This window comes from Fusarium redolens (assembly GCF_020744475.1).
Source record: "Fusarium redolens strain MPI-CAGE-AT-0023 chromosome Unknown BKA55scaffold_10, whole genome shotgun sequence".
NCBI lineage: Eukaryota > Fungi > Ascomycota > Sordariomycetes > Hypocreales > Nectriaceae > Fusarium > Fusarium redolens.
The window spans coordinates 499,223-517,964 of record NW_025763673.1 but is presented as its reverse complement, the minus strand read 5'-3'; the positions used below and the strand labels follow the sequence as shown (position 1 = coordinate 517,964).

At 48.8% G+C, this 18,742-nt stretch overlaps 3 protein-coding genes across 3 annotated transcripts; 1 reads left to right on the top strand and 2 right to left on the bottom strand.

Annotated features, from left to right (window-relative positions):
• Nucleotides 1–4,610: 4,610 nt before the first annotated feature.
• BKA55DRAFT_571569 (uncharacterized protein) lies at nucleotides 4,611–7,615 on the bottom strand. The gene has a single exon (XM_046193083.1). The coding sequence runs from the start codon at nucleotides 7,425–7,427 to the stop codon at nucleotides 4,878–4,880; it is 2,550 nt and encodes an 849-aa protein (XP_046047944.1). The 5' UTR covers nucleotides 7,428–7,615; the 3' UTR covers nucleotides 4,611–4,877.
• Nucleotides 7,616–10,696: 3,081 nt separating this feature from the next.
• On the top strand, nucleotides 10,697–11,817 carry BKA55DRAFT_571560 (uncharacterized protein; the record flags this gene model as incomplete). Its single annotated transcript, XM_046193082.1, has 3 exons — nucleotides 10,697–10,832; nucleotides 11,029–11,033; nucleotides 11,294–11,817. Coding segments are annotated over 3 exons (432 nt in total), but the record flags the coding sequence as incomplete, so codon positions are not given.
• A 2,254-nt stretch (nucleotides 11,818–14,071) lies between these two features.
• On the bottom strand, nucleotides 14,072–15,640 carry BKA55DRAFT_664638 (uncharacterized protein; the record flags this gene model as incomplete). Its single annotated transcript, XM_046197707.1, has 7 exons — nucleotides 14,072–14,355; nucleotides 14,427–14,546; nucleotides 14,601–14,745; nucleotides 14,801–14,905; nucleotides 15,013–15,272; nucleotides 15,329–15,390; nucleotides 15,589–15,640. 7 exons carry the CDS (start codon nucleotides 15,638–15,640, stop codon nucleotides 14,215–14,217), a joined length of 885 nt encoding a protein of 294 aa, XP_046047942.1. The 3' UTR covers nucleotides 14,072–14,214.
• Between the last annotated feature and the right edge of the window lie 3,102 nt (nucleotides 15,641–18,742).

The window sequence follows — 18,742 nt, the reverse complement described above, 5'->3', positions numbered from 1 at the left end:
GAGGCTCAACTACCGGTTGCGTTACTGGGGAGGCTTGAGATAGAGCAGGCAATACGTCATTGTAACGGAGAGGGCATTTCTTTGAGTTCCTTCGATGACCGGTCTCTTGGCATGCAGAGCATTGTGGTTGTGCCCTTGGCTGCGAAGCCTTTTGAACCTCTTCAAATGCACAAGGCTCTCGCTGTGTACTCGTCGGTGGCAGTACTGATCGATCAGCAAGGCGATCAAATACCCTCCGAGGCTCAATAAGAAGAAGAGGAGCTCCCGGTCTTTGTAAATGCCAATGAGAGTGGAAGTGAGATAGTTGGAGATGAAGACCATTCCTCAGCAGAGGCTCAAGGGTATGAGCACATGGTAACCCGAAGGATCTAGTGAAGGTTCCTGTACATATAGGTATACTGCTTTTCAGGCGTTCAGCTTGCTTCTCAACCTTAAGTAAGGCCTCATGAGAGACCCAACCAGTAACGGTACCAAATAACGGCCGCGACAATCGGATACTTTGAATAGTAGGCTCATTGATGTTGTCGTATGCAAGGCTATCATGAAGGCTCTCCAGTTGATTATCTACAGCTCGCTTGATATGCCTCCAACACTCGAAGAGATCGGCCTGGTTATTATTCAAGTGTCTCTTGAGAAGATTGTGTATGCTTTCTGCAGGTGATGTAGTTGTCTGACCAAAGTGAAGGGTATTCCTTACCCAAGCCTTGACGAATTTCTCTTTGTAGGGGTTCAGCCAAGTTGTCATGATATAACCCACTTCATCAGGATGGCTTGGGGTATAAGTGTCCTTAAACTTCGCAAGCCGTTCATTATAAACACCCTGAGTCTCCGAGGCTATAACGTGATTAAAGCTCTTCTGGAACTCTAGCCATTTGCTGTACCCTTGAGGATCATCTGAGCCTTTTGTAAACCGGGGTTGACAATAGGTTAAGACGGCTTGGTTGATATGAAAGATGCAGAGTAGATGTGTTGGCTCGGGGAAGGCAGCTATATCTGCAATTGCATTCATACAAGCAAGACATCGATCTGTAAGTATTACAGAAGGAAGAGCTATTCCTTGTGCTTCATATACCTGCCGGAGGCGAGAGAGAACCCAGATATAGTCTGCTTCTTCTTCGCCACTCATAAAGGCAAATGCAATACAGAAGCTCTTCCCGCAAGCATCAATACCAATGATATCAAGAAGAGGCATCTTGTACTTGTTGGTTGTGTATGTACAGTCAAGTATCATGACTTCAGGATAGGATTTGGTGTATGTAAGGGAGGCCTGATTAGTAAAGAATACTGCTGTGAACCTGTTCTCTTGATCGAGGCAGAAATTACTTCTAAAGCCCTGGTCTACAAGCTCATCTGCAAGAGCATGTATTATGCTTTGGCCCTTGGCAAGAGCTCGTTTACTTCTTGCAACAGCATTATAGATATCCTGCTGTGTAGCGAGTTTGAAGCTATCTGAGAGCCTCAAGAAGGTTCGTATCTCTTTTGGCTTCACGCCAGCTTCTGAGAGGAACCTAATAGTCTGCTCTCCTTCATGTGTAATTCGACGAAGTACTGGATGTGCCCTTGGCCCAAAGCTCGGCTCGTGGTTATGTGTATGATAACGAGGATTATTGCGATGCTTTACTGCCCATTGAGTCTTGCAATTACTCTCTATTGCATTGATTGAGAAGAGGCAGTCTGTGCGGCGTGATGAAGTCTTCTTCTTGCTTGACTGATCAGACCTAGGCGCGCCTCCAGGATCACATATGTAAGTAACTGTGAGAGCTTGACTGAGAGTCTTTGCCTTTGAAGATCTCCTTGCAACGAAGGCATAGCCTCGATCGCTTGCCCAATCGTTGATTGACGTAACTAACTCACTTCGTGAGCTGAATATAGCTTCAGGAGGAAGGGCATCGTCAGGGAAGACTTCAAGGGTTCGATCCATCGCTAATAGGGCAAGTGGAGCTTCAATTAAGCGTCAATTGGGTCAATCAAGGGCACTGGACCTAGGATAGATGATAAATAAGGTCCTAGGCGGTCAATTGGCTCATATGAGGCATTTTTGATCAATCTAGGTTGCTAACATAAGGATCCCTTATTTGCACGGGTACCCGTGCGGGTATGCTTCGCCCCGCTTAACCCTGGTCTTTCTCAACTTCAATCGATCAATGGAATTGAACTTCAAACCGGTCGCAATGCTGCAATTTGGCTTTTCTAGTACTAATACTACTATTACATGTCCTCGGTCTAATGAATTGATGCATCTGGTCAAATTGCATTTTACTAACAAAAAGTTTGGGGTACCCCAATTCCGTTTGGGTGAAATGGAATCGCTATCTCTTTGGGTGGCAGAAGGCATCCACGAGGTCACTTTCCCCGCTTTTCTGACTACTTTCGCAGGTACCTGCGGGGTACGTAAAGTTCCCGTCAGACAGCTTCTTTATTCAACACCACCAAAATCATTAAAATCCTCATACTAATTAACCTTAATAAGTCTCAATTGAAACGATGAGCTCTTTAAAGATACAAGATTACATAGATGATCACAGCTTTAGCCCCCCGCCTTCAAGGGCAGCTAATGATCCCACCGGCGTGCCTATTTTTCCGCCCGAAGAAGGCCGCGGTGATGATTTTCAACCTTTCAACGTAGAATATCATGATTTTCACATCAACCCTCTGCCCAAGGAACCACTTGAATTGTTCCAGCTTTTTATACCTGAATCCCTCATACAGTCATGGATAATATACACCGACAGCTGGGTCGCTTACTTGATCCAAAATTCCGTTATTGACAACTGGAATACCCCCCTTTCCGAACGGTCTCGCATCCTTGATTGGGAAGGCTTCTCTACTGCAACGGCTTATGTATGGCTTGGGGTCCTTATTTACCTAGGAATTCATACCGAAAATTCGTTAAAGGCCCATTGGAAGGCACCTAGGCTAGGAGAACAGCGCCCTCTTCACTCAATCATCAAGTTCATGCCCTTACGCCGGTTTCAGCTGATCACGAGGTATATCCGCACTTATGACTACACCAAGCTTGATGTGAGCGATGAGAGCGATCTTCCAAAGACCTTCCAAGCAGCTGAAGAGTGGTCTAATCACATACAAAGGGTGTCTATCGAGCTCTATCTTCCAGGGACTAATCTGACTGTAGATGAGTGTATGATCCCGTTTACAGGCAGATCAAAAGAGACAACACTTGTCAAGGGAAAGCCTACGCCGGTAGGGTTCAAAGTCTGGGTTATTGCGCAACAGGGCTACTTTCTGCAGTGGCTTTGGCATGTGAAGGCATCACCATATAAGGCTGTAACAGTCGAGCTACCTACACCACAACAGCGCGGCAAGAAGGGAAAGCTGCTGACCGAGATCCCTCTCAGTAATACACAGAGCGTCGTGGTTCACCTACTGAAAAGGCTGCTGCCACAGACATATCACGTCTTTACAGATAACCTCTTCTCGTCGCCGCAGCTCTTCCGCCTTCTTCGGCAGCTTGGATACGGGGCTACAGGCACGGCACGCCCTAATTGCGGCATCACCACCGAGTTGAAGCATATAAAAGAGACCGGGAAGCTTCCTGACGGCACGCCTTTGGCGTATAATGAGGTGTATTTAGTCCCGACGAAGGATAAAAAGGTATAGACAACTTTACCTATATTCCCCTTACTAATTTGTCTCTTTCTGTTCCCTCTAGGTCCTTCAAATCGCTTGGAAAGATAGCTCTGTAGTACTCTTCCTTTCAACAACGCACAGCGCAACCCCTCTTGACCGCACACTCACAGAGAGGAAGTTGCCCGCCAAAAGAGGCACAAAGGCAGAGGCACAACGCCTGCAGCAGGTCTTCAATGGTGATACCTTCAAAAAGGTCCCTATTCCTTCTGTTGCCGCTCACTATAACGTTGAGATGAATCACGTGGACCGCGGCGATCAGATAAGGTCCTATACAACATATGAGCATCGGTTCCGGCGCGGTCCTTGGCAGGCGTTGCTGTGGTCTTTCCTCCTTGATGTTGCACTTGCGAATAGCTTCATTTTACAGAAGAAGACCCGGCAGCCTCATTGGAAGCCCTATACCACGCTTGAAGCTTGGAAAGAGGCTATTTATAACGCCATTTTCAACAAGTACGGCACTGATAGCGGCACAAGGAAGAGATACCGTACAGGGAAGGAAGAAGACAGCGAGGATCTTAAAGCACGGCAAATTCACCTACAAAGAGATATCAACCATGTCTACAGAGGCAGAAATAGCTCTTCACCTTGCCTAGCTTGCAAAGGCTTCCGCCAAGGGCAGCCTCGACCCCTCAAAAGGGCGAAAAAAGGAGGTTATTTACAACCGATATCAGGAAATGCACGAGGTCGGGTTAGTAGGTACGGCTGCAAAGTGTGTGATGTAGCAATTTGTAACAATGCTGACTGTTGGTACTTCTATCACACGTTAATTTAGGTGTGAGTGGAGGTACCGGCCGTAACGGTCATTTTGATTGGCTCCCCGCCCCTGTCGATACTTCGTGGATGCCTTCTGCCACCCAAAGAGATACTTGTTCATTAGCGTGTTTTTTTTTTTAATATGGGGGATTCAAATGGAATCGCTAGCGATTCTGCCGCGCAGCTAAGATAGGATAGGATAGGATAGGGGGGCCGGTCTCTAGGCCCTACCCAAGTAGTGTGACTGGAAAAAGTGGAATGCCTGCAATAATGGAGAGCAAGAAATTCACAAAAAGTAGATTCATTGTGCTACGAACAGTCGCCACAACGTAGCAATGTAAAAGGTACTGGGTCCAATGGTACTGAACTTGGCTGAACCGAAACCCATCCATGTATGAAAATTCCAGTCAGATCTGTAGGAAGGAGCAGCTGAGATGAACACTCCTTGCCAGGGCCACATATATGATGAGTGGCCTTTATTGCTTCTCCTTGAGCATAAACATGCCCCCGAACCAGCCATAAGCCCGTGTCAATCTTCGTCCGTGCCGTCGAGCGACTTCGAAAGGAATCTTGCCTTTTGGATGGGGCTCATGGAAGTGAATCCCTCGCTCAATGTCCAAAATAGTAGGAGAAAACTGCCAGACAGAGCCATAGAGCTTCTCAATCTGGAAACCTGTAGAGGCCATTGCATGGAGAAAGTCGTTCCATGGAATGGAGCCAGGCGTCGATGTTACCTCGGGGTTGAAGAACAAAGTGCGGAACACCTTCAATGCTCGAGCATCGACGGAGAATGTTGGCTGAGAGTCGAGAACCTCGGGTTTTGTGGCATCAGATGGTGCCACGTTATCGTTGTTGTTGGACGTCTCAGAGGGGTCACCCTTGGTCTTGATCTTGATCTTCGACTGAACGCCATGAGCATTGAATCTCTGAGGTGTTTGTGCAGGTTGGTCCAGGAACAGATTTGAAAGTGGGCGGTTGAGGGCCCAAAGATCTTGGTCCAGGGCGGGCTCAGCTTTTTCGTTTGTTTTTGTAGGTTCAACCCATTCTGCGGTCCTTCTCAAGATGCGCGGTTGAGAAAGAAGGCGATAAAGAGCTGTATCTTCAAAATCCGTGACCCTGGCTTTTGTTACGTCGTCAACCTTGGCCCAGAACATATCCAAATTCGACTCGGCCTGTCGCAAAGCGTCTACCGTCTCCTTTGTCCGACGTTTGCTATATGGGTAGGTAAATTTGCCACCTGACGGCTCCGCAAGTCTAGCGGCGTTGTCCAGGCCCTTTTGTAAAAATGCAGCGTGAAGCTGTGCCATAAGTTTCTGTAGCGCGGTGTACTCCTCTTTGAAATCTTCCACATGGTCAGCCGAAGCCATCTCGAACTGTTGGGCCCATGGCTGATAGAGCTCGAGTTGCTTGAGACTCTGTGTGACAATGGCTAGGTCACCGATTATCTTGGCCACGTGGGCCGATATGAGGGCGTCCGCCTTAGGTTCCGCCTGTAGCAGTCGCTCCAACTCATCGACGACGTTAGGCACGCGAACGAGAAAGAGGGCGTAATCATCTTCCCACAGTGTTTGCAACAACCAAATCAACTGTTGTTCTACCTTTTCCATCTTGAGCCCCGGGCAACTTCTTACGAATATCTTTGTCGAGTCAGGGTCAACAGGCGGCTCACGGACGAAGAATTTCCGCATCGGTGGAGAGGCTGTGGCAGCTACTTTGAGCTTGTCCAAGGGCCCCTTTGCCGTTTGCTCCAAGAAGTACTTGAAGCGGAGCAGAGAAACAAAGTACTCCTTCGGCAAGTCCTTGGTGGGCAGTATTTCCTTGTGAAACTTCTGCTGTAGCATGCTCAGGTTTTGGACTTGCCGATGAAGCTCGGTGAGGGACTCGAGATTCGCATAAGCATCTAAAAGCATACCAAAGGTTACCCGGGCCCAGAGAGTATTCTCCCGCAGCCTGTGAGTTGCAGGATGCGGAAGTCCCCTGGTATCAGGCAACATTTCTTGTCGGTGATCTTTGATCTCGCGGAACTGGTCAGCAAAGTAGGCAGGATCCTCACGAAGTGCCCACACGTGATCTTCTGCTGCTGACATCTTGGCTTCGAGAAGAGACGTGAGTCGTTCGAGATCAAGTCTTGCCGGTAGCCTGTAAGGCGCTTCCGCAGCCATTGATGCCAATGATATGAAGCCGGAAGCGTCGCTGTCCGTCTTCAGAAATGGCTCGGGCTGGATGCTATACGCGCTACTTGCGATGGCGTCGGCGGAGATCTCGTGGAGGACTTCGTGACAAAAATCAACGAGGAAGGGCATCAAGCGAGCCTGTGCCTCGAGAATAAGGAGGCCCTCCCCAGGGAGAAATTGTTTGCGTGTGTGCATCCAGTCAAAGGCATCTGGGTGCGAATCCCAATCAAGAAGCTTTCCATATCCCTCAGCTGTGGTGGCGCCATGCAATACCATCGTGTGAAGGTTAAGAAAGATAGGAACCAGTGCCTTTGTCACTTTGCCTAGATGCATTGCGTCGTTATCGGCCGCCGCAAAGGCCGGGGGCGGACGACGGCCTCTGGCATTCAGCAGCAAGAGCATAAGCTTAGGCTGTGATAAGTCCTCCTGGTTGATGTAGGGCCACATGTAGTGGTCTTTATACTTTGAGCCTCTCTCTCTTTCTTCCTTTGATTCTCTGCGAAAGGCCTCGAAATCAGGACGATGAGAGGCAGGCATTGCCGGCCAAGCTTTGAGGAGAATTTGAAGTCTCTGCTGCCGAGTCTTCTTGGTCCACCTTTTCTGAATCGTGGCCTCATGCCTCTCCAGAATTTGCTTTAGGAGATGGTGGCTTGCAAAGACCTTGGTCGAGTATTCTCCAGCCTGTCGCCGAACCTTGGCCGGAGAGGGAAGTTCGGGCATTGGGCCTCCCATAGCGGTAAGGAATTCAACGGGATTGGACCAGTCAATATCAGGCAGAGAACCATCTTGACTGTCGAAATTTTGGCCCTCTTCTGAGAAGGGGTCAAACTGGAAATCTCGTCTGAGGTCCATGGTTTTGTTTTGGTAATGAGACGCTCCCAAAGCAGATGGGGGATAAGGCTTGGAGGCGGGGATGAGAGGGAGATACGGGAGGTCACGTGGTGTGGAGTCGTTCTTGCTAGTACGGAGGAAGTTCGGCGGCGCCAGTGGGGCTCGGCATTTGAAATACGAGGATGGAAGCTTGTCCTCCGGTCCTCCCTCCCTCACCCATCTCAGAACATCCCAGGCCCTCTTTTATGATATATTGTGCACAGGCATCGGCGATCGCGAATACCAGAAACTCTAACTTCCAGAAAAAAACGTTCTGTTGTCTAAATTTTCTAGTCGTACGGCCTGACTCCCGATTCCGGACCTCGGCTATGAAGAACCTCCGGCCGTCATCAACCATGTCGAACACCAGACCCCCTGCGCCATATTCCCAATTCGAAGCGTTGTATTCAACTCAGATACAGGCGTCTATCCATCTGATATATCTGATATTTCTTGCGCAGCGAGCGGCTACCCTAGAACTGCCGGATCATCTATTTGTTCCGGCTCCGCACAACCTTCCTTTGTGTCGCACTTAGCGTGCTTAAAGGGTTAACGTAAATGTGTTGAGCAGCAGCAAATGTGTCGATTGATTGTTGTTTTAAGTTATCTCTTGTGCGGGGTATTCCATCCCGCACAGTTACTTAAAGCATATAGCTAGATTACTAATACAGTTGTTTCCTGAGGCCGTGAAGATCATGCCTACCCTGCGACACTTTGACATCACACTTTCTTGGCATACAAGTGTTAAGAAAGTGGCCCTGTCTACACCTAAATCCTTAACAAGTGCACAACAAACGCCTCAACTTTCGCTTTGCGCAGTCGCTAGCCGCGGCGATGGCTTCGTCTATGACGATCCCGCCAGCTGCCCCGGACCCCTTCGATCTGGGGATCCACACTCCCGCCAATCTGAACCAAGGAGCCCGTGCAGCCCTCTTGCAGAACAGCCCTGCGGCCGTGAACGGCACCATTGGTGTTTCACCCTGTCCCAGGCGGATGGCTCAGACATCATCCTCACCACTCAATGCCGCTACCACCGCTGCGGCCAGCGCTCATCATATGTCAACTCAATCAATCAATCACCCCAATCAAATCAATCAAATTGTCGAATTCTTCCTTTCAACCAAATCAATTCATACATTTCGTAAGTTGAAATAATTGATATAACGTGCATGATAAGCGAGTGCTCCAGACAAGCGAGTGCTCCAAAAATCCCTCAATCTACACTATCACTATTTAATCAGATATTTCTCAACAACCCAATATGCCACAGTCTTCAAATGAAGCTAAGATTATTCTTGCCCTTCAGGCCCTCCAGAATGACCCAAAATTAAGTCTTCGAAAGGCCGCAGCTATATATCATGTTGACCGCTTTGCCTTACGTCGCCGCCAGCGAGGCATTCTTTCAACGCGTGATACTCCTACAAAGTCACGGAAACTATCTGATCAGGAAGAGCAGATAATAGTCCAATTCATTTTAGACCTAGATTCGCGAGGATTTCCCTCGAGCCTATCATATGTGGAAGATATCGCGAATTCTCTACTTGCCAACCGCGACGCGCCACGCGTCGGCAAGCGCTGGGCTCATAACTTCGTCAAGCGACAACCAGAGCTAAAGACACGTCCATCTCGGAGGTATGACTATAAGAGAGCTAAATGCGAAGACCCGACTATTATTCGTGGCTGATTTCGGCTTGTAGAGAATACAATCGCGAAATACGGTATCCGATCAGATGATATCTGGAACTTTGATGAGACCGGCTTTATGATGGGCGTGATTGAGCCCGGAACAGTCGTCACAAGCTCCCACAGGCAAGGAAGACCAAAGCAAGTACAGCCTGGAAACCGCGAATGGATTACTGTAATCGAGGGGATTAATGCCGAAGGTCAATCGATCCCGCCGTTCATCATTGGTGCAGGCAAGGATCACCTTGCCAATTGGTACCAAGAATGCGACCTCCCCGGCGATTGGGTTATTGCATTGAGCGAGAAAGGATGGACTGATAATAAGCTGGGTCTCGAGTGGCTAAAGCACTTTGATCGGGCTACAGCTAAGCGAACGAACAGTCGCTATCGCCTCTTGATCCTTGATGGTCACGAAAGTCACCACTCTATCGAATTCGAAGAATATTGCAAGAAGAATAAGATTATTACGCTCTGTATGCCTGCTCATGCCTCTCATCTACTTCAACCTCTTGACGTAGGGTGCTTTGGGCCGCTGAAAAAGGCATATAGTCGACAAATAGAGCATCTGATCAGATGCTCTATAACTCATATCTCCAAGACCGAGTTCTTTCCTGCCTTTTATGCCGCCCACCAAGCTGCTATTACAGAAAGCAATATCAAGGGAGGGTTTAGAGGAGCTGGGCTTGCTCCCTTTGACCCAGAAAATGTCATCTCAAAGCTTGATGTGCAGCTACGGACTCCGACGCCTCCCGTAGAGGTCACGATACCATCGACCCCTTGGACTGCAAGGACCCCAAAGACATCACTAGAGGCCCAATTGCATTCCAAGTATCTACAAGGAAGGATTAGAAATCATAAGAGCAGCTCCCCTGAGTCAATAATTGAAGCCGTAAAGCATTTTGAGAAGGCAACAACTGTTCTTATGGATAAGATAGTCTTACTATATGATAGGGTTCGACAACTTGAACAACAGAATAAGACAGTAGGGCGATGCCGGAGGGGAAAAAGGACTAGGATACAGAAAGAAGGGGCTTTAACTTTAGGGGAAGCATCACAAGCAATTGATCAGATGGATGTTAATATGCAGGTTATAGCTGAATCGTCAAGAAGTGGTGGTCGCGAGAGGTCACAAGGACCGAAGGTTCGGCAGTGTAGTATTTGCGGAAAGACCGGGCATAATGCAAGGACCTGTCAAGAGGCAATTGAGGTCAATAGGGAATAATATAGTATTTAATTTTAATTGATCAGATAGATTGTGGTGTTTTTATTACTCTTTTTAAGTCTTGAGGTGTAGATTGGTGGAGCACTCGCTTGTCCGGAGCACTCGCTTATCATGCACGTTATTACAAATGCATCATGCGATTATCTAATATCGAGGCAGAAATTCAGATCTTCCCGGACCACTACCCTACACCAGATAGTCACAGATGGAGGTCTACTTTCTAATAGCGGTGGGTCAGCCCCAAAACCAAGTATCTACTATCGTGTTCTAACGCGTAGCCCCACCACGCGTATGCAATCTGGAACGCGTTTCCCAACCATGTCGCGCCACCGAGACCAACCCTTCATCGCCAGCTGGCTTTCCGCCAGCAACGTTAACGCCTTGCCCCACACCTCCCTCTTCCGTCTTCTCACGATTGTCTCAGCCTAAGACGGTTGCCAAGCAGTTGGAAGAGGCAGCCGTTGCAGCTTTACCTCCTAACCCCACTATCTCCTTGACAGTCATAAGGCACAAATACATTGCATGCAAGGGATCGACAGGGATGTCATCCAATTATAATTTAGTAAAATTATGGTACTTCCTCCACAGGCATTTCTTGCCTATGATAAAAGTACTAACGTTCAGGCTGTTTACAAATAGCTACATCATAACAGTCACAACCCAACTGCGTATTACTGTCGACCTTCCTGCGTGCGGCCTGCGGTTGAGGCTATCGTCAGATGCCATATTCAACAGAGCCCGTTTTTTCCGGCCCTTTTGAGAGCTACAGGATCAAGGGACAATTTGAATGCCCTGACATCCTCGGCAACGCCCTTGTTTCTTCGTCAGAATGAACGTTATAGAGTTTTTAGTGGAGAAAGTTTTGAAGTTACCTGAAGTACTGATATTATGACTAATCTAAAGTGGGTCGGCGATGTATTTGTGCCTTATGACTGTCAAGGAGATTGAAGATCTGCCCAAGATTACCTGGAAGAACCGTCACTTCGTCCAAGAGGATTCGCTGGCTCGAAAAGGTGCAAAGGGCAGGAAGAGCTGGATTAGGTCGCACGGGACCTTCCTTGTCGAACTGAACTATCAGGATCAACCGATAGGTCATGTCTGGTGCTGCAATCGATGTGACATGAAAGGCGCAGCGGAGTTCTTCTCGGTGCAAGCCACGTCTTCCGCAGCAGATCATCTCCGAAAGCATATATCTGTCCCGTTCAATATTGTTCACAAGATACCCAGCAGCTGACCGACCTGCATAGAGCTCACCGGATCACCCCAGCCAGCCAGTCTAGTGAGCCAAGTCCTGGTGATAAAAGTGCCATTGATATTTATTCTGGTGCAATACCCAAAAGGCGCCGGCTTGAACAGAGCGTCATAGCAAAAGCGAAAATAAAAGCCATACAAGAACTAAGCGTTGGGTTCGTCATTGATGGCGATGTGCCATTCACCATCTTCTAGCACAGCTTCCTTCGGAAGATCTTCAACCATTTCGACAGCGATTTAGTGGTCCAGATGGCGTGGAGTGGTAGCTCTATCACTAAAGAGATACACCGGCTCTTTGAAGCGAAGCGAGATACCATCAAGGCAGAGCTCTGTAACGCGTTGACAGCGGTGCACATTAGCTTCGATCTCTGGACGTCACCGAATCACTTTGCAATCATGGCTGTATTTGCGCACTTTATCGATCAACTGGGGCATCAGCAGTCCCGTCTTCTGGCTTTGCGTCGTCAATCTGGCGCTCATAGTGGCGAGAACCTTGCCGGTTCTCTGGTCGACATCGTCCACGAATGGGAGATTGAGGGGCGAGTTGGCTGTGCCATCTCCGATAACATGGCGGCAAACGATACTTGTCTGTACCACATGTACCAGCAGCTCGATCCATCGATGAGGCCTGTTGATATAAAGGCCCGCCGGATGCGATGCTATGGGTACACGCTCAATCTCGTCACGCGAGCCTTTCTCTTTGGCAAAGACACCGACTCGTTCGAGCTGGAGCCTGACATCAACAGCATGCGCGGCCTTATTGAGCAGGACCTGGATCTTTGGCGCACAAAGGGCCCCATTGGTAAGCTCCGCAATATTGTCAAGTTTATCCGTTCGTCGCCGCAGCAGAGTGAACAGTTCAAGCGAATTGCCCAGGAGCAGGAATACGAGGGATATCGGCTCTGCGAGGAATCCACGGCCGAGCTCGAGGTTGTCATGAACAACGAAAAGCGGTGGAACTCAACGTACATGATGATTGAGAGGGCTTTGTGAAAGCAGGCAGACATCAGGTCATTTCTCTTCGCGATTCAAGTTGGAGAAAAACGAGGCAAGACGTATCCCGGCGGATGACATTGTCCAGCGAAGACTGGCGAGTTCTTGGCGAAGTGAACGAGATTCTCAAACCTATATACCTTCAGACGATGCGGACGCAAGGATGGGGTAAAGGTGACAGCCATGGACGCCTATGGGAGGTGTTGATAGGAATGGAATATCTGCTGGAGCACTTTGAGGACTGGAAAGTCTTCTATAGTGAAGTTGCGGCGGAGACAGTGGGTGAAACTCAAGTGGATGCCCGTGGAGCGGATTGCAACGGCGTCAGCAAATCTCCGAGAGTCCAACGGTCGGCCTGCCCCGCGTGCCGTCTCCCTGCCCGCTTTGGCGAGAATGAGGTTTACGCGCTACCACAGCGGAGTCAACCTCCGAGATTCGTAGAATCTGCCTTACCGTTGCATTCTCGGGCTGATCATTCTACGGCGGAGAAACGATCAGCGTCCGAGACGTCGCAAAAGAGCACATTACCAGCGGACCACCGAGCCTATATCCGGGCATCAATCAACAACGGGTGGAAGAAGCTGAATGAGTATTATGACAAGCTCGGAGAATCTCCCTTGTTTGCGGCAGCGATCATTCTTTATCCGAGGTTCGGGATCAACTGGCTGGAGGCTACTTGGGTCTCTGAGGAGCAACTCGCCTGGTTTCGTGATGCCAAGTTTGGAATTAAGGATTACTTCACCCATTAGTACGACGCGAGCCAGGGACTGTGCGAGGAAACAATGAAGTACAACACAACGCCAAGGACAATGGGTCAGGGCTCAGGAGGATGAGCAGTACACTCAATGGATTAATAGCAAGACGAAGAAAGCGCTTGCGACGTGTGGCAGTATCGGCGAGCTCGAAATGTATCTCCGTCTCGAGCCACAGGATACACAGGATGCTATCCAATGGTGGAGAGACCACAGGGCTTCGTTTCCTTCACTGAGCAGCTTTGCTCTGGATGTCTTTGCTATTCCAGCGATGGCAAGCTATTGTGAGAGGCAATTTAGCCTAGCGAAGCTGACGTTGACGTCTCAGAGGCTCTCGATGGGCTCGGGTACGTCGGAACGCGTTCAGTGCCTCAAGAACTGGGTCAGACACGGCGGGGTAAAGCTGGGTAGCTGGGTCGGTAACTGACCTTTGGGATACATGAGGGATGGCTTCGCGTTGGGGTCTCCACCCACGGAATTGATATAGTGCATCAATCAAATCAAACAAATCAACTTTGAGCTCGAGGGCTGTCAATCAAATCAACTTTGACCCAAAAGTTGATTTGATTGACATATGATGAGCGCTGACCTTGGATGTGGCGAGTTGTTTTGGAATCCCTCACACTACGGCCGAAACGGTTTACTTTCAAACGTTGCTAATCCATCATATAATAGAATACGCCATGGGATTACCTGTAGGAGCGTCGCACTATACGATTTGGCGGCGCATAGGGAGATTGGCACTTTGCTACTTGAGAAGATAAAACTTGTGATCTAGAAAGTTAAGTCGGTTTCCATTCATTGCCTAACAGGCCGAGTTATACTAATGAGCTGTTACTATTCCTATACAGTTGAGAGAGCACTATCTCTACCTTATATCCATAAAACCCATCAAATACTTGCTATTAGATAAACGGCCTGCGGTACCCTCGCTTAAAGGCTGAAGTGGACGTCTGGGAGTAGCAGGATACCCAAACTGCTTGTTAAGCAAGTACTTTAACCCAGCCACCTTGAATTAAATGTTAGCATGTTGTGTACATCTGTTAGTATGTAACGATGAGCTAGAATGCTATTACTCACGCCGCCACTTAACAATTCCGCTTCGGCTAAGGAGGCTTTCTCCTGGAGTAACCTGGCTGTCGCCCAATCTGCAGCACAATCCAGGCTTTGTGTACTACGCCACAACTCCATAGCAAAATCCTATACTTAGTGGTAAATATTTTTCTAAGAATACTACCTGCAAATGGTACCTACTGGTACAATGTTCGGTAAGGGGCTGATAGCACCGGCGGACCCAACCGAAATAGACGGAAGTAAGAAGTCGATGAACCCGGCGATTGTCTTGAAAGATTCGTCCAGAAGGCTTGTAATCCTCGAGACCTTTCCAACATTACCACAGCTATAAGACATTCTTAGCAATCTGAATAAGTTCTGAAGGACTAGTCGCTACCTACGATAGCATGATGCCGCATATGTTTGGTGCAGCCCTTGCAATGTCTACAATGTCGTCACTGGTTAGGTCGATACCGCCTGCAACTAACGGAAAATTGTAGATAACTCTGATTTGACCAGCATCCTTGTTAGCTGATCGTCCCTTTCCGTCCCATACCTAATACTCGGAAAGACCTGTAGGTAGAAGTGGAGTCATCTCCCGAGGCATACGTACATTGGCAATGGCGATTTTAAGGCCACATCGATGAAAAATGTCTTGATCGCAATCGGGTTCGCCTTTAATGCACTCGCATAGTAGCTTGGCGCTATGACGAGTACAAATTCGGCACCAGCAGCCGCCGCATCTTTTGCAAGACTAATAGTCTCTCGAGTGCTTGTCGCACCTACCCCTGCTACGATTGGCGTCCGGTGCAGGCCGTTTTCATCAAGCGCGGACCGCAAAGTCCGGATTAGTTGTATGCGCTCTTGGCGATCCTACAGTTATTGTTAACAAGCTTTGATTCGCCCAACCTGTAGGAATCTGCACACACCAAATGTGCGGCCTCTCCCATTGTAGCGGAGACAACAGGAATAACCCCTGGTTTAGCAACATCTATCATTGCCAGGTTAGCAAAATTTGTTCTTAATTAGTCTATACATATATTAGCAGGAGAAAATAATATCTTATTACATATAGCATGCTCTACGTAGGCTTTGAGGTCTAGCTGAATGTTAGCAAACCCCTAAACTCTGATTTATAATTCGTCCAGTATAAAACGCGGAGTATACTTCCCTAATTCATCCGTATTACTAAAAAATGCTGGTAGAGGAGCGTAAACCCCCGATGGAAGAGGCTTTGCCATGGTATATCAAATTGTTTAGTCGTAGTTTGATAAGAAAAGAGTTATCTTCTCGGCTTTAGTTGGTGTGTGCGATCCTGTAACAACTGTTGCGACCTAAGTATTTATAGAAGTATCATAACTGCCTATTAATCACATTAATATCTGTTACGGGCTAGGGGCCCGGGCTACGCCGGGTCCTGCGGGGTGCAGTGGACCCTTTCCCGGAGGCCAGCCAGACAACATGCAGCCCTGAACCTTCTGCCGAAGGGTCCTCGAGAACACGTCAGACCTCTGTAAGAGTCTCTTATAGAGTTTCCACAGAAAGCCCCTTCAGATTCAGGGCCACCTGTTCATTAGCTAGGCAGAGGTATATCGAGGGTTTCCTATTACAAACTCCTCTCTTTCTTCTTTTCCTTCATGCGTAGATAGACAGTTCTAGGCCCCCTTCTCATTGTAATAGACAGATGCCCAGCCTTTCACAATATCTTCGTAATACCCTACAAATAGAGTTGTTCATCAATAGCCTACCCCGCTAAGGAACGATTAAGTAGCACATACAACTTCTCGTAAGCTCGTTCTACCGCTGTTGAAATGGGAAGATTCAGGTTTCTTAATTCATTCAAAAAATGCAGTAGGAGAACTACTGTTTATGTACAGGCACCACCTCCGTGGAATGTTCCACCTTGTTTCACACCTTGCCACCGACTTGGTCGTCTCACATTTGTGATCTCCAACACTCCCACTCGAGCAAGACGGTGGGTACCTGGACTTATCTAAGATCTCAGCAACCTCATTAAAACCTTAAAACACCTTCGTGGGTGAAAGAGGAAAGAGTGTTGCTGAACCCGTCAAGGCTCGGCACAGTCCTGGGCACGTAGGGAATATTGTCTTAGATATGACAAGAATCCCACTGCAGCCCATATCTGTGTCATCCTCGATGAGCGCTGTATGCGCTTCTCATACTTCCCGGCCTCAGTCCACTGAATACAGCCCCCGAGCCTTTGACTTCATCTTTTGCCGGATCCATTACGCCGTGTTAGCAGCGCTCTCGGCCGTGTTAGCAGCCTCCTGTCCTTGGTGCTCGTTGGCAATACTGCGGCTGCTAGCAGTACCAAGGTTCCATGGCCAGTTCGGGACTTGCAACCCATGCGACTTTAAATCTTCTTTTGCCGGGTCTATCACGCCGTGTTAGCAGCGCTATCGGCCGTGTTAGCAGCCTCTGGTCCTTGATGCTCGTTGCGATAACTGCGGCTGCTCGCAGTACCAAGGTTCCATGGCCCAGTTCGGGACTTGCAACCCATGCAGCTTTCCTTCCCGGCTTTGGTCCGCTGAATACAGCCCCCATAGCCTTCGAGTCGTCTTTTGCCAGATCTTTAGGAGTCTTGGTCTGGTCAGGAATTGCAACCCATGCGGCCAGGTCACTGTTGACCTTCTAGCGGTAGTTGGAGTGAGTTGGACAAGCTGCCATTGTATGTGATAATCGGGCGGTAGACTCCCACTGGATCCTCGCGCAGTGGGCTAGGGGTAACATCTGTTGAATGTGTTCCAGAGATCGCACAGCTTCGTAGCGTGGATCCCCTTTCTGGCCCAAATAGTTTTACTCATCCGGTCCGACAACTCCCAGAGCCTTCCGGAACAACTGAAAACGATCCTTGGGAAGTGCTTTTGTGAGTCCATCAGCCACTTGTTTGTCGGTCGGGATATAGTTCATCTCAACTTCTCCGCTGGCCGTCTTTTCTCGCACAAAGTGCTCCTGAATCGCAATGTGCTTTGTGCGGGAGTGGTATTGGGGGTTCTTAGTCATTGCAATTGCCCCTTGGTTGTCTCCGTAGATAATTGTGGCAGCGATTTGGTCTGTGGCGTTTAGACCTCCCAGTAGTTCTTTTAGCAAGGTTCGCAACCAGATGGCTTCCTTGGTTGCCTGTGTCTGCCCCATGTATTCAGCTTCACAGGTAGACAGCGCCACTGATTGCTGTCGCTTTGCGGCCCAGCTTATCGCACCGCTGCCAACGTTGAAGATGTATCCCGCAGTGGACCTTCTAGTCTCAGTGTCTCCGGCCCAGTCCGAGTCCGTGTAGCCCGTCAACGGGCGAATATCCCCTCGGAACTCGAGCTTGAAGTCGCAGGTTCCTCGTAGGTACCTCATTATGCGCTTCACTGCGGCTTCCTGGGCCTTAGTGGGATTTGCGAGATAGCGGCTGCATAGGGAGACGCCGAATGCAATGTCTGGTCTGGTCCCTAGCATTGCGTACATCAGACATCCGATTGCTTTAGCGTACCAGTGCTTGCGATCTGAGTGAGTGTCTTCATCGTCAAGGGCGGGCTCTAACTTCGCTGTTGCCACTGGGGTCGCAGTCGGTTTGGAGTCCCATAGTCCGAATTCCTTCAGGACTTTCTCAATGTACCCCTTTTGCGAGAGGCTCAGTCTCCGCTGTCTGCGGTTCCGAGTAATGGACATCCCTAGGTAGAAGTGACAAGGCCCCAGGTCTGTCATGCTGAACCGTTGGTTGAGGTTTTGTTTTATCATCTCGATGTCCCTTTTTGATGGTCCTGCGATGAGCAGGTCGTCCACGTAACCGGCAATGTAGGTTTGGCCATTGATGAAGACACCCATGTCGGAAACGAGAGGCTGGAATCCCTGCTCTTAGAGGAATAAAGAGAGAGTCTGGTACCATATTCTAGGTGATTGCTTCAGCCCGTATAAGGCTTTTCGCAGTTTCCAGACTCTTTCGGTTCCGTCATCGAAGCCCTCTGGTTGCTCAACGTAGATCTCCTCGTCGATTTTCCCATAGAGAAAGGCGGTTTTGACATCCATTTGTCCGAGCTCAAGGTCAAGCGTTGCGGCTATAGCGAAGATTGCCTTGTAAGTCATAGGCTTGACGACTGAGGCAAACGTCTCGTTGTAGTCGATTCCTTCCTGTTGCTCGAAGCCTCGGACCATGTAGCGTGCTTTGAACCGCAGGATTTCTTCATTAGCTCCCCTTTTGAGTTTGAATACCCACTTGCCCCTTAGTGCCTTTCGGTCCGGTGGCAGATTTGCCAAGGTGTAGACTCCGTTCTCCTTAATGGAGTCTATCTCGGCGGTCATTCCCTTGAACCAGTTCTCCCACTGAAGAGAACCTC

Coding starts and splice junctions, on each gene's coding strand:
- BKA55DRAFT_571569 (XM_046193083.1), bottom strand. CDS start 7,427: ATGGACCTCAGACGAGATTTCCAGTTTGACCCCTTCTCAGAAGAGGGC.